The 16060-nt window shown below is 37.1% G+C and overlaps 1 protein-coding gene across 3 annotated transcripts in view; it reads right to left on the reverse strand.

The window, feature by feature from the left end:
• Window positions 1-4877: 4877 nt before the first annotated feature.
• SUGP2 (SURP and G-patch domain containing 2) overlaps window positions 4878-16060 on the reverse strand; it is a 36286-nt gene continuing 25103 nt past the window's right edge. For 2 of the 3 annotated variants that reach the window (XM_053702911.1, XM_053702910.1), the window contains exons 3-11: window positions 14026-15258; window positions 13343-13442; window positions 12126-12625; window positions 11336-11447; window positions 10920-11203; window positions 10680-10741; window positions 9984-10120; window positions 6378-6499; window positions 4878-5057 (exon numbers count right to left, since the gene is read on the reverse strand). In XM_053702911.1, the coding sequence (XP_053558886.1) occupies window positions 6382-6499; window positions 9984-10120; window positions 10680-10741; window positions 10920-11203; window positions 11336-11447; window positions 12126-12625; window positions 13343-13442; window positions 14026-15258 (2546 nt within the window). In that variant the 3' untranslated portion in view covers window positions 4878-5057; window positions 6378-6381. The remainder of the gene's footprint in view (window positions 5058-6377; window positions 6500-9983; window positions 10121-10679; window positions 10742-10919; window positions 11204-11335; window positions 11448-12125; window positions 12626-13342; window positions 13443-14025; window positions 15259-16060) is intronic. The other variant, XM_053702912.1, reaches the window with a different exon arrangement.

Raw genomic sequence — 16060 nt, forward strand, 5'->3', positions numbered from 1 at the left:
ATAGGAAGAACAGACTCTGCCCGAGTCCACACTCCAAGCATTTAGGGAACCCCAGACAGCTCCCCACCCTAAAAGGCTGACATCTGTTGTCACAATCACCTAGGAAGGTCTGTGAAAGCAGGTTCCCTGGGATAGATGATCCAGAGACCACCACCAGTGAAGAAAGTCCCTTGTCTCCTGTTCAAGGGTTATTCGAGGAGACAAGTCTGCATAATCTCCATTCCACTGCCTGAGCATGTCTAACTGCAGAGGCGAAGCCGACCAAACGGGTGGATGTCCATTGCCGCCACCATCAGTCCGATTACTTCCATGCACTGAGCCACTGACGGCCGAGGATTGGACTGAAGGGCTCGGCAGGTATCTAGAATCTTTGATTTCCTGACCTCTGTCAGAAAAATCCTCAGATATAGAATCTATTAAGAGTTCCCAAGAAAGTTACTTGTTTTCAAGATTAAGGAACTCTTTTCCAGATTTATCTTCCACCCGTGGCCAGACAGAAAGGAAGTGCCACAAAGTGTTAGTCAAGAAAGGCAAACCTCAGGAACCTGTGATATGCATCCTTTAAATCCACTGTCATCATAAATTGACCCTCCTGGATCAATGGAAGAATGGTACGAGTAGTTCCCATCTTTAATGGCGGAACTCTGAGAAACTTGTTTAGACTCAAGGTCTAATATAGGTCTGAAGGTTCCCTCTTTTTTGGGAACCACAAACAGATTTGAATAAAAACCCTGCCCCTGAACTGGAACAATTACTCCCAGGAAGGAGAGGTTTCTTACACAATGTAAGAACGCCTCTTTATCTGGTTTGCAGATAATCTTGAACTTAGAAATCTTCCTCTGGGAGGAAAATTCTTGAATTCCAGTAAGTATCCTTGAGACACTATTTCTACCGCCCAGGGATCCTGAATGTCCAGAACGAAGGAGAGTCTGCCCCCCTAGCAGATCCGGTCCCGGATCGGGGGCATGCCCTTCATGCCGTTTTGGATTCAACAGCAGGCTTCTTGGATTGCTTACCCTTGTTCCAAGACTGGTTGGGTCTCCAAGTAGGCTTAGATTGCGAATAGTTCCCTTCCTGTTTAGAGGAAGAGAAAGAATTTCCCTTGAAATTTCAAAATAAACGAAAATTACTTTGTTGTCCTTTTTGTTTACTTCTCTTATCCTGAAGGAGATGACCCTTACCTCCCGTGATATCCGATATAATTTCCTTCAGGCCCGGTCAAAAACAAGGTCTTCCCCTTGTAAGGAATTGCTAGAAGCTTAGACTTAGAAGATATGCCCGCAGACCAGGATAGAAAACCCCAAACTCTTAGCTGCCAATTTAGTAATTTACAAAGCAGCGTCCGTTATAAATGCATTAGCTAATTTTAGAGCTTTAATCCCATCTTGGATCTCCTCTATTTTTGAAAATAGGAGACAGAAGGGAATACCTAGTCTCTCCCATTCCTTGGAAACAATCTCCAACATTGGCTTTGGCACTGGAAAAAAACGTATGAGTAAGAGGGAACTTCAAAATATCCGTCCAATTTACTTGATTTTGCAGGAGTGACCACTACCGTAGAATCAGTCGTCTACGGTAACCAAAACCTCCCTGAGTAACAGGCAGAGGTGTTCTAGTTTAAACCTGAAAGATACAACCTCTGAATCAAAGGCAATGAACCTTCTGAGACTGAAATTTTCGCCTTCTGATAGAAACTCCATACCCTCCATTTCAGTTCCCTGGGAGGGTACATCCGAGATTGCAACCATTGCATCAGAAACCTCACTGACAACATGGTTGTCCTTCTTAAGTTTGCCTTGTAACAAAGGAAAGGCCGACAACGCATCAGAAATTGTGGAAGACATAAGCGCAGCTATGTCTTTTAAGGTAACTCCAGCAGGCGCTAGAGCAAAAGTACAGGGCACTGCTTGAGCGGGCGTTAACTCTTGGGGAGAAAGCTGCGGCATACTCTGAATCTCACCATTAGACTCCTGAGAAGCATCCGCCTTTGAAAAATGTTGCTAATGAAAAATCTTCTCTATAACGTAAAGCCCTCTCAATACATGAGGGACAGAAAGGGATTGGTGGTTCCACATTAGCATCCAAACACATGGAGCAAGAACATTTTGTACAGCTCCTATACCCATACTAAAGCACAATAAGAAAACAATGTAATAAAAATAAAAAAACCTTTTTTTTTTTAACAAAAACGTTACCGTCTAAGAATTTACAAAGGTAACCCTTATTACCATATAAGAAATATATGTGCAGAGAAAGAGATAATCAAATTAATCTCATAAAATTTGATGACAGAACCACCAACAACTTTTTTTACTGCATTAGAGAAAAAAAAAAAAAAAAAAAAAAAAAAAAAAATGTATCCCAGCAGTTACACAAAATTACACCTCAGCAACTCTGCTGAGGTGTCTACCTGCCAAACGGACCCCCTTCCTGATCTCAATACTTCCATGTCTGAAACGATCTGGAAGCTCAGGGGCACAAGAGCGCTAAAACCGCTTGCCCAAATAGTTAAACATGTGGTTGTAGAGCTACAGAGTGCAGACATCCACTTCTGTCTGCTAAGTACTGCGTAGTGAACTAAAGGCAGCGTGCAAAACTGTAGCCCCGCCCATTGTACTAAAAAAAAAACACATTACCCGACCGGGACTCTAATATATTTCAGCCACCCAGAGTAAAAGTAAGAACCGGAACCACCATAAACTGAGCAATCTCCCACCCCAGTGCCTGTACTCATGGCTGTCCTCCAAAAAAAGCCCTACAATATAAGGAGGATTAATGTCCCAACATAAGAAGCTGTGTATAAGCCTTATGAAAAATCCAAGTAAAGATAAAGTGCCCACTTTCCTCTGAGTCTATTCCCCAGAATGAACAAAGTTAGCACTTACCTTAATTGCTGTCCAACAGCAGGACAGTCCAGCAGGTTTAAGAGGTCCTCTCCCTCCCATAGCCCTGTGGAATAAGATAAGCCTGAGTTAAATGTGCTTAGGCTATCTGGTTAGGGCAGCATAAACGTATAGGAGGCACAGTGAGAATTCTGTCCCACCAGTTCCTATTGCTCTAAAGCCACCAAAAGCTCTACTACAGAGACTGATATGGACTACATCTACACCCTAGAACAAAGCAGCACAATCTTGCACTACTTTAAAAATAATAAACTCTTGCGTAAAGAATCTATACTAACACCTCACCTCTTCCTATCACCAACGTAGGCAAAGAGAATGACTGGAGTGGGAGGGAAGCGAGGAGCTATTTAACCGCTCTGCTGTGGTGCTCTTTGCCTTCTCCTGCTGACCAGGAGGTGAATATCCCATAAGTAATGACGATCCATGGACTCATCGTGTCTTTAAAATACATTTTACAGTTATTTTTTTTATATTAAAAGTTAACTTTAATATATTAGCGCATAGGCTACATATATGAATGATCCGAGAGTTGCAACTTTCCCTTCATTGTAATGAAAGCTTACAGAGTGTAGACAAAGTAGAGAATGGCTTGATGTAGATCAGTGCTGCAAAGCAAAACAGCTAACAGTTCCTGCATGTGTTCCAGTCTTTCTGCAGACATGCTGCGTTTTCTGCGATGACTTTTAGATCACAGCATGTTCTGCCTTGGGCATTGAGGTTGTGCAAAACTTACTAGAAAATTGAACAGTGTATGACTATTCCAAGGGGAAAAATAAAGCAAAGCATACATAGATTGCATAAGTTTTTTTTTTGTTTTGTTTTTTTTCCCCTAGTACCTAAACTTCAAAAACCACCCCTTCTCCCTCAATTACCAAAGCAGGTAACAGTTAAAAACTTCCTGTTTCTAAAAGAGAAAAAAAAAAAAAAATCCCTTTCATATGAGAGTGGTGCAGTTAACACTTGTATTTTAATATGCATAACAGTTTAAAAACGGATTATACATTACAATACCAAATGGAATTTTGTTAAGAGGATAGAGAGAAAATAACTGATTGTGTAGTTCATTAAACTTAGACAGGCCAGAAGGCTTGTTTTTCCCACAGAAAACCTCTGAATTACATTGTTTACAATACAGCAAAGGATTCTGGGTAAGATATGCAAATTGGGTATACAATGACACCTTATTACTTCGACTGCTTTTCAGCAGATTCCCTTTACGCCACAGCATTGCTGTTCACACAGCTTATAAACTTAGCTAGGGTTAGTGCAGTGATTCATAACTTGAAGTAAAAAGGTGTGTCATTGTGAACCTTATTTTCTAATCTTACCCAAAATCATTTGCTGCATTAGAAACAATGTAATTCAGAGGTTTTCTGTGGGAAAAACCAAGCCGCCTGGCCTGTCTAAATAATTTGTTAATGAACTACACAAGCTATTTTCTATATATTTTGTGCATAGTGGAGGAATTTAAACAATTTTTTTTAAAATAATATCGCAATTAAATTGCTTTTTCGATTTTTTTAATTTGCACATTTTTTTGCCCATAGCGTCTAGCCCTAGTGGGTGTATACAAAATATACGAACAGGTGCTCTATATGTAGAGTGTACAGGGGGAGAAAAAAAAAAAAAAAAGTGAGGCAATAAAGTTCATGACGTAATTTGAAGACTAGCAATGGGTAGTATGGATGCAAAGATTCAACCTTACATCAAGTCTAGCAGGAACCTCTGAAACGAGCACTCAGAACTTATGCAAGTTTCAGAAATCCAAAGAAATATAATCCATACACACAAGGCATTTGATAACTGCTTCAGTGACTAGTATGTGCAGCTTTGATAGCATGATGTTTTAAACACTTTACAGCAGTTTGTTTTGATAGTGTGAAACAATCCACAACATGTGATAGTTACATGAGCAGCAAGGTAGTTAGCCACTTGTTTGTCTTAAATTTTACAAAACGAGACAGCTAGACAAAATGAGTTCAATGTTTAATGGAAGCCAACATCATTTATTGAAGTTTCTATGGCTACATCACAATGATCATATATACAGATAAACTAATAAAAACTAAAAAGTGTTTAACGCAAAACACTGAACATTTAAGGAACAGATAACATTTTCGTTGAATTCTGTAGTCTTCTGAGATCTTGCAAGAACTGAAAAAGAATTGAAGTAGTGGTGTTATTGTGCAGCAGCGATATACTGAACATTTATTAAGGCAAAATTCAAACCTACAAAGGCCTTGCGATAAAAATGCAAGACTACACTGCATAAAAGCAGGCCCATGCAGGGGTTATTTTGTTTCTATAAAATTACACCAAATGTAATGCCAACAAATAATTTGCTGATTTTCACCAATAAAAAAAAAAAAAAAAAAAGTGTATAAATAGCCAACTGGCACCAAAAAGGTCATCACACAAAATTCAGTGAAACTTGGTCCCAGTTTGACATTCTGGAATTGCATTAAAGCTATATTAGCTGCAATAAATCCAACCTTAATGGTAAAAAATAAAATCTTTAATTACTAAGACTAAAATAAAGAAGTTATTTTGTCAAGAAATGATTAGTTTTAAAAACCCTAAATGAAGGGCTTTTAGTGAAATTCAGTTTTGCAAACAGCCTGATGATTCACAACCCACATGGAAAATGTGAGATCCAGTTACAAGACCAGAAGCTTGAAAAGGAACAAAAAAAATATAAAAATTTTTTATCAGACCAGAAGCGATCTGTTCATGCGCCGATACATAAGAGCATGAAGCGTTACCCTCACTTATGCCATTGAGTAAGTCAGTATTTTCACGGAATCTTATGAGCTTTCAGAGTGTGGGCTCATTGTAACTTCTACATGACCAGAGAAATTGACCATATAGCACCCATCAGTTTCACTAAATAACTATTCTTGCAGGGATAGAAAGTCATGGGTCCAACCATAATGACAAAATGAATTGGACTGCAATTTGAAGAGAAAAAAAGCCAGTACAATTTTACTAAAACATAGATGGAAGGATCACTAACTACAAACATGGTCTTCTATTCTAAAGAAATTTTATTTCATGAAAATTATTAGTATATGGGACTACCAGATCCAGAATCAGGTTATCCATAACTGCACATTAATACATTCTTAATCTTTGCAATATTAAAGTTTTATTCAGGGGACTATTTTTGTCTTTTCAGAAAATGAATTAAACTCCTACTTCTAGGTCACTACCTAAAATAGGTTGTGCAGAATTGCAAGTGACCTCAGATTATCCCCCAATGTGATCAAGTAATCACCCACTTCCTTCTAAAAATAAAGGAATGCAGTGGGCATTTTCAAAATGTATGTACCATGTATTCACACTTTAACAACTCACTTATTGTAGGTGAACATTAAGTTTTCATTAGTGCGCAATTTTCTCTTTGCCAAATACCTGTAGACACTGCAAAAAGGAAAGTGTTAAATGTGGTACAATATTATGTATAAAAGGTCATACCTACTTATTTGAGTTTTTGCTTGTACATCTGCATCATTCTTTGACGGAAAACATCAAAATTGTCCTCTTGGGATTCTGAAGTCCCTTCCATTCCAAAGCCTTCTCCAGAAGAGACTGTACCCCTGTGAGAAAAGGAAAATATATTCAGAACACAATTATATAATCAAAAAAAAAGGTAGATTGCTTCAAATTTATTTTTTTATTTGTTCTCTGCCGAATGCAAGTGAAACACACTAAGATCTGTACAAAACCAGATCTTAGTGAATAGCCCTCCTACTTCTGCATTCGGCAGTTAATGAAACTGCAGAATGCACATGTTTAAATATTTATACACATCAGCCAAAGTCTTCAAACTAAATTTATCAAAAATGTGGGCGTATTAGTTTTTGGTACATTTAACCAGTAATCATTGTTTATTTGCATCCATTTAGACACTATGGTTAGAACATATTTGAGGCAGCACTCAATTAGTAATAAAAAAAATAGTAATGGCCTGTGAACATTTTAAAATCAAGACTTGTATATACAAAGGGCTAGATTTATTAAAGCTGAGGCCAGGCGAAATTACCCGCAGGTATTCGCCATTGCACACGAGCGCAATTTTGCGCTTGCAAGCAATCCCACCCCCTGCCCGCGCACAGCCAATCAAGTGTGGGCAGAAGCTGTCAATCTCCTCGGTCTGACTAGATCGAGGAGATTGAATTTCGCCACCTTAGAGGTGGCGAAGAGGTTAGGGAAGCGGCGGTCTGGTTACCACTGCTTGATAAATTATGACGAACAAGTTCTTATGAGAACTTGCAGCCGTAGGGCTTTAATAAATCTAGACCATAGTCTCAAAACCAGCAACTCCTCCTGAGTGCCATTAATATACATTATAGGCCCCATTTAATAAGAAGTGGAGGCTGCTTTAGAGCCCTTGAAGTATAGGCTTGCTCATACAAGCCTTGCAGCAAGAAGCAGTATACATATGACCTTTGAAGTGGCAGAAATAAATCTCACTGAAAAGGGGTGGCGGACAGGTCACGAGACCATGGCACTGCACAAGGAAATAGTTGTGCAATTACTTGGCAGTGGAGGAACAGTATCTGGTGCGTGCTCGACATAAAGGTGGGCAGACAAATTTCTTAGTTGGGAAACTTGGCTACCCAACAAAGTTAATGGTGCCCCATACCAGGGTTTTCAACTTGAGTCCACAAAATTATTGAACTGGAAATATTTTAATAATTTAAAGACATGAAACCAAAAATATTTTATTTCACGATTCAAATAGTAAAATTCTAAACAACTTTCCAGTTTACTTCTATTACCAAATTTGTTTCACACTGCATATCATTTGTTGAACAGCAATGCACAAATGGTTTCTAACGGAACACATGGTGTGAGCCAATGACAATGCTCATATCTCTCGCGCATATCTCTCTCAAATCAAAATAAGTTAGACATGAAAATCTGTATTTAAATTCTCCTTTAAAAATAACACGTGTTTTACATTTCCCAAAAATCCACTTTTGGGGGGGGGGGGGGTGATTTATGAGGATACCTATAGCTCCAAAACACGAAAGGTTAGAAAAGTATAATAATAATTTAAAATCTTATATGGTTATCACTTTAAAAAATAAAATAAAAAAATGTAGTCTTTTTTTCACATCTGACAGTTGAGTCATTAAATATATTTATATATTTACTATTTAATTTTAAAGTAATCGTAAACAGAATAACATTTTTGATGTGCTAGACAGACGCCCCGCCCACAACTTAGCTGATTTTTGCCCATGTACGAGAAACAAAGAATGAAAGTTCATGTCAGCGACTGCAACCCGATTTTTGCCCATGTACGAGAAACAAAGAATGAAAGTTCATGTCAGCGACTGCAACCGATCTAGCAGACATTGTGATAGAATATATATATATATATATATATATATATATATATATATATATATATATATATATATATATATATATATATATATATATATATCTATATCTCTATATCTATCTAAAGATAAATCTGCCCGATTCCTTGCTGAAACACCCTAGATCATCAACTAACCTCCAAATTTCAGAGTGGGTGCAAGACTTGCTTTTAGGCCTTTCTCTCTAACCATTAGATGACCAGGTATTGGCAAAGCTGAACAGTGGACTCATAGGAAAAGTTGATCTGGTATCAGGTAGATTTACCTTTGTGAAGGAAGTATTAATCAAGCCATGTTAGGTTATCCTGGAAGAAAACTTGCTTCCTTCTACTCAATGTTCCCCAACTCTAATTGTTTTTTTTCCCAGCAGGACAATGCTCCATGTCACAAAGCTAAGTCAATCAAGCTGTGGTTGGAGGACCACTATATCAAGACCCTGTCATGGCCAGCCCAATCTCCAGACCTGAATCCCATTGAAAACCTCTGGAATGTGATCAAGAGGAAGATGGAAAGTCACAAGCCATCAAAGCTGAGCTGCATGAATATTGCACCAGAAGTGGCAAAAAAAAAAAAAAAGTCACCCAACAGCAATGGGAAAGACTAGTGGAGAGCATGCCAAGACACATGAAAGCTGTGATTGAAAATCAGAGCTATTCCAAATATAGATACCTGAACTCTTGACAAGTATTGCATTCAAAAATTAAAATGTTTTCTTTGCAATATTCAAGGTATGAAAACAATGCATCTTTTGTTTGTGATTGAAAATCAGGGTTATGCCACCAAGTACTGTGTTTAAAAATGAATATGAACTTTAATTTTGTTGCATTATTCGGGGTACGGAAACACCATAATTTTTGTTATTTAAACCAGTTGTCATTTTCTGCAAATAAATTACAATATTTATAATTGAGATAAATGGTGTCAGTAGTTAAACATTTGTCTTTTTAATCATAACAAAATTCCTATAAATATGAAAATCGTAAAAACCAGAAAAACTGATAAATTAGCAGAGGTCTTGATTTTTCCCTGAGAGCTGTATATGGAGAAAATAATCAAAATACATACCACCCTGAAGGGGCTGCATTGTCTGCCTTCTCCTAGAGTTAGGCATCCAAAATCAAATTATAAGTACATTGCAAAGTAAAATATTTATAATAAAAAAAAAACTAAAAAAAAAAAAAACCTCAATTAAATCCCCCATAAAATTGGTTATGCTCCACTAATATAGATTGTTTAGAGCACATCATTTTGACCACATAAATCTGGCAATTTTAAAGTGATTGTAAAGTTTAGCTATACGCTTAATAGTTGTAATAAAGTAAAATGGCACTGTCATTGATCAAAATCATTGTAGACATTAAAATGTAAAAAAAAAACAAAAAAAAAAAAAACAATTTAAATCAATAAAAGTGCCCTTTTACTTAATTACAAATATCATTGTGAGATTAGCTTAAAGGGCCAATAAACACACCAAATAATGTTATATAATTCTGCACATAGTGACATACTTGCAGCACATATAGGGTGAAACTAATGTTTATTTTTAATTATGGTAAATCCAAGTGTTTGGTATATGCTTGGATTTACCATCACTAACTTTACAATCACTTTAAGCTCTTAGTTGATCTATATTATTGTTAAGTTAATAAAGTGCTACACTAGACACCACCAGGTAATTTAGGTAACTTACACTTTGATGGGGTTTACGATTCCAGATGCACTAGATCCAAGGCCTTGTCCTTCTTTCCATCCCATCTTACTCAACAACTGAAATCCAACATTTGCTTGTGTTATCTTTTTATTGGCAAATTCCAGGTCTACTGGTTTCTTAAGAGGGAAGCAAAAAAAAAAAAAAAAGTGTTACGCAATATCCTAAAATTAAATTGACTTAAAGTGAAGGTAAACTTTTATGAACGAAAGCCTATTTTTTTTTTTTTTTAAAAAAAAAAACATTAAAATCAGGGGCACTTTCAGGCAATGACTCTCCTGGGAGGAAAGCCGTGATTGGAGGATGCCGGATTAGTCATTGCTGACATGTGAAGAGAGGATCTCCGGGTGCGGGAAGCTGCTCTGGCTGTGAAAAGTTACGTTTTTAACCAAAGCGGCTGCTTTCTAAACTTTGATGAATGAAAGTGCCCCTGTTTTTAATGGTATTTTTAAAACCAGGTTTTTATTCATATAAAAGTTTACCTTCACTTTAATTTGCAGGCTGCTTTCCTTTTAAAAAAAAAAAAAAAAAACGCAGCAACTTTAATACAGTGGGGAAAATATATTATAAAATAAACAACAACTAGGACCTAAAGAGCAAACTCAAAGTAGATTAAAAATGTATTCCCTCCTGAGGGAGAGAAAAGATAACGCAAAATACACAAACAACCTACTTTACCTTTGCTCTCTTCACTGGACGCCCACGAGGACGTTCATACTCAATTCGGACTGGATCATGCACTAGAGAAATAAACATAAAAATTAGCATTTTCTTATAAAAAAAAACCTTAACATTTAGTAGAACAGGGCTAAACAAAAAACTTTAGATATAGCCTGTGGCTTGGGTCCTATATTTGATCTTAACACTTCAAAACTATTAACATACATAGTTATGTTTCATCATAGAACTGGTTCTTACCATTTGGCTCGTCCACTAGACGCACTCTTTTAGGTGGTATCATTCCAACTTTCAGTTTGGTAACCCTCTTTCTAGGCAATGGAGGAAGGGCAGGAGTAGGCATTTGGCTAAAAGCTGCTGCTAAAGGGTTATTCGACTGTGTCTCAGCACCCTCAGAGTCAGCATCCATCTCAACACCGTCATAATCCTCATCTTCGTAACCTTCTGCCTCTGCTGCACTTTGGAACTCGCGCACTTTACTTTGGTAGAACTGATATGCTGGGCTGTTTTTATCATGTAGAAACCTACATAAAAAAAAAAAAAAAAAATGTAATTAAACTATAAAAATATGTTTAACACTTAAAATGACAAGACAAAATTAAAAATCTACACAGAATAAGCAAAAAAAAAATAAAAAATGGCTACTATAAACTCACCAAAATTCTGGGTTGTTTTTACTATTTTCCATGCTGAACTGTTCAATTTCTGGGCCCATCTGAGCAACAAACTCAGCCAACTTTGTAGCTGTATCTTTAGTCTTGTCATCGACTATGGAGGCAAAGAACAATTATGTTAAGCAGGGGTTGGCAAATCTGTTTAAAATGTAGGAGCCAGATCTAATTTTAGGAATCAGGCAGTAGCATTTGTATATTACATATAGAGAATAACCCAAAAAGTTATGAACTAGTTACTCTCTGGCTCCTGCGTTTGTCGAGCCATCATATTTTAAATCTGTTTGCAAAGGAACAGAGGGGAGTCTCTAAAGTACTTAGGAAGTTGTGTGAGCACTGTATAAAAAAAAAAAAAAAGTGCTTTCAGAAATTTCAAATTTAGTTTCCTAAATATGATTATTTTCCTGTTTTACCCAGATATTTGACCGTGCGTCACTAATGTGCAGATTCAAGAGTCCTTCATTTAAATATCTCTTTATGAATGTGTCAATGTGTAGATAGAGCCTTAAGATACAACTTTTTAAATTTTAAGCCAATGGAACATACCAATGTAAGCACAAAAAAAAATACATTGAAGACCAATTCATATTATACAACCAGGCAAAGATCTTTATTTTTACAGCAGCCCATCTCTACAGAAAATCTTTATGCAACTCATTACTGGCATAGTAGTGAAAATCATAAATTTTTTTAAATGATCAATACTGGTAAATCAATAAGTGCCTCTTTTACAGCAGATACTCAAATCACTAACAGTAAAACCATATCTACACACCATCCAAACTCTCTTGATCTGAAGACTCTGGCATCACATTTTCTGGTGACTTGGGGAGACATGAAGTGGGGGTTTCTGAAGGTGAACTGGTAGACGCTGTGGAGGGTTGGTCAGAAATCTGCTCTTCCTTTACAACTTCCATATTTGAAGCTGAGACTTTCTTTTTTTTTGCACCAGTTTGCTGCTTCTTTTGCTTCATCGAAAATTCAATGCTTCTCATCGTCCTGCGATCTTTTTCTTGGGCAGCTCTTAAGGCTTGAGCTCCAGCTTGCTGCTTCTTTTGCTTTGAGTAAGCATAGCTTCTTAAAGTTTTACGCTTTGCTCCTTGAGCTGCTTTTGCATAAAGCGCAGCCCGCAGAGACTCACCAGTTAGATCATGGGCTTTTTTGATTGTTTTAGTCTGTGTTGTTGTTTCGCACACATGTCCTGTAGCTTTCTGAAATTCTGCTAGCTTCTGATGATAATATTTAAATTCATTGCTATTCACATCAAACAAGTACCTAACAAGCAAAAAAGCACACATATGAATGGGGATATGACAAGATTGTTTTTTGTTGTTAGTTTTTAATATTCATATGGAGAAGTGAAGAAAATTCCAAAAAGTAGTTAAAGCAATTACAACACTAACAATTATGTATTAGTCAGAAATAAAGCCAAGGATATAGGATTGCAATTATCAATATATACATTATAAATCTAATCTGGGCTCCCCAGATCTATTATAAAGAGCAGTGATTTACAATGGCAACCTCAGGGAAGATATCAAAACACCACTGCTAAAACGCAGGTTCCATGTTTAAACAAATGTTCCTGTTATTCCCTTAAACCACTAAATATAACAGAATTTTACAATCAATAGGCAAAAAGAATAAGCAATAGTACTTTATATTTCATGGTTTTTTTCTCTCTAGCAAATGTCAATTGCATTTTCCTTCCCCTTGTACCATGTGACATCCAGCAGCTAAACATAAAAAGGATACATGTATATACAGAGCACTCTTGCACATGCGCTCAGGAGAAACCACATGTTCTATCTGAAATCATGAAACTTTCATTTTAGGCTTTGGGGTTTCTTTTTTTCTCTCTAACAAATTTTAGTTCATTCGAGTATTCTATCAAATGGTTGAACTTCAGCAAAATGTGTCCAAAAATACACATCTAAATCAGGTACCATAGAGTTGTATGTATTATATTGAACACATGGATGTGTTGCTTACCAAAACGCTGGTTTTTCACCTTCTGTCTTCACTCCTTCCTTTGCATATTCCATCAGTTTATCTATTGCTTCAACAGCAGCTGGGTCTGCAGCTTTCTTTTCTTAAAAGGAAAATAAAAATAATTTTGGCACAATCCCCTCTAACAGACTTTACTCAATGACTCAAGGAATTCCATGTTCTCCACAGGAAACGTTGCATGCCAGGAAGCAGCAATGTAATACTTTATGATATTATAAAATTTCTTCTATCTAAAGCAAAAATTTCATATAAAATTTATTTAAAGGGATTGTAAAGTTTAATGATTTAAAGATCAGTATTACAATAATCTTAAAAACAGGGGCACTTTAAGACATTAAAAAAAAAAAGAAGCTTCATAAAGTTTAAAGAAGCATTTTGTTACAGCAAACATACCGACTATCCTCTGCCCGCATCTCATTCTATATTGAACATATCAATGACGAATCCGGCTTCCTCCAACTGTTGCGTGCTGCACGAGCTGGACACCAAAGGGGGCACACAATAATTGGAGGGTGCCATAGAGATGAGTCATTGCATCGGATGATCGACAGTATGTTTACCGTAACTAAATGGTTACATTATATATTATATATATTATTATCCAAGATATTAAAGCACCCCCCCCCCCCCCCAATAGCTGTAGTTTATACATTTGTCAAACTAACCTTTGCTTTCCTTCACTGGTAGCTCTTTTTCAACAGCCTTTTCAGTCAGAGCTTTTGTTCTCAAGACAAGTTTGTTACCACTCTTAGAAAGCCAAGCTTTCAACTGTGCCATAAATTTCTTCCCAAACAGAAACGAATCTGTGAAATTTGGGTAGTCTTCAGGCTTCAACTCTATATCCTTTATTCCTAGGGCATCTAGTATATTATTCTGCCTTGAAATGGTAGCCAATGTAAAAGTTTGCCCCAGAAGCACAATAGATTTTCTGCACATGTACACTGTGCTCTTGAGAGCACTAATCATCTGCCCATCAGTAAGGAAAGACTGCTTTAGCTCATATGTGTTACAAGCTATCAGGAGAGGAATAACACTTTTAAGCAGCCTTTGTTGAATGTACATCATTTCTTTATCAAATGGTTTTATGACTTCAAAAAAATCATTTTTGGCTGCCACAGTATTTTTTTCAACCAACAAATCCAGAAGCTCGTTATCTATTTTGGGATTCTTTAGGGCTGGGTCAGCTAAAAACTTGACAGATTCAAAGCAAAATTTACTGTGGCTACTGGTCATAGGCCCTTTAAAACATCCCACAATCTTCTTACAAGCTTCAGTTTTCACCCTAAAGAGGGTTGCGTGTTGCTTATCTAGGTCATCGTCTGTGTTGAACTTGGCCCATCTAATAAGTTCCATGCTGTGCTTTGCTACAGGACTGTTCTCATTGATGCTGTCCTCTCCTGCTTGCTGGGCCCGACCACCACGCTGCTGTGCCTTCCCTTTCAGTGCCTGAGCCTTCCCTTTAGAGATCTTGCCCTTAGCTCCAGGAGACCTCAACATATCCTGCATAGGTTGTACTTGCTCATGTAAATTTCTGTAATTGTCTACCGAAGGCCTCGTGAAATCAGGTCTCATAGGATCCCAACGTCTGCCCATGTAGTCCACATCCCTAGGAAAATCAGTGCGTTCCCTGAAGCCATCTAACTCTCGAAGGCGAGCATCTATCATGGCAAGTCTCTCTCGTTCCAAACGTTCCCGTACCAAAGCATCATCATGTCGCAATCTATCCAAATATGGGTCATTCATCCTTCCTGGAGATGGCTCCTGTCCTCGCATGCTGTAAGATGAATGTTGCATTTCATCTCTTCTTGGGTCTATGTCAAAGCTTCTTATGTTATGTGCAAGGTCTAAATTTCGCTCCCTGTCCCTGTAGTCCGCTTCAGATGGCATTCTGGTTGACCCTTAAAAATGGGGGGGGGATAAATTAGATTATTCTAAAATTTGTTAGAAACAAAAAAACACCACATTACTAGAAAAAGAATACTGGTACAAAACAATGTCTTAATCCACAAGATTTCACATTTGCTCCTCAAGTTCAAGCATTACATGGGCTTAAAGGGAAACTGAACCCAAATTGTTTATTTCATGATTCAGATAGAGAATGCAGTTTTAAGCAACTTTCTAATTCAGTCCTATTACCAATTTTTCTTTGTTCTCTTGCTATCTTTATTTTAAAAAAACGCATCTAAGCTAAGGGGCCAGACATTTTTTGGTGCAGACCCTGGACAGCACTTTCATTTCCATAAGGCTCATAGATAAAATGATTTTAATTATGGAGTTAGCAACTCTAATGCCTATTATCAATTTTCCTTTGTTCTCTTGGTATCTATTTGAAAAGCAGGAATGTAAGCTTAGGAGCCAGACAATGGGATTAAAAAAAAAAAAAAAAAAAAACACTTGTTGGGTTAAAACACTCCCTCCCTTTTAAACAATTGCCTTAAAGGGACAGTCTACACCAGAATTTTTATTGTTTTAAAAGATAGATAATCCCTTTATTACACATTCCCCAGTTTTGCATAACCAACAGTTATATAAATACACTTTTTACCTCTGTGATTATCTTGTATCTAAGCCTCTGCACACTGCCCCTTTATTTCAGTTCTTTTGACAGAATTGCAGTTTAGTCAATAAGTGCCGGCTCCCAGATAACTGTGCTCGTGCACGTGAAGTTATCTATATGAAATACAAGAACTAACACCCTCT

This window comes from Bombina bombina, chromosome 2 (assembly GCF_027579735.1).
Source record: "Bombina bombina isolate aBomBom1 chromosome 2, aBomBom1.pri, whole genome shotgun sequence".
Classification (NCBI taxonomy): domain Eukaryota; kingdom Metazoa; phylum Chordata; class Amphibia; order Anura; family Bombinatoridae; genus Bombina; species Bombina bombina.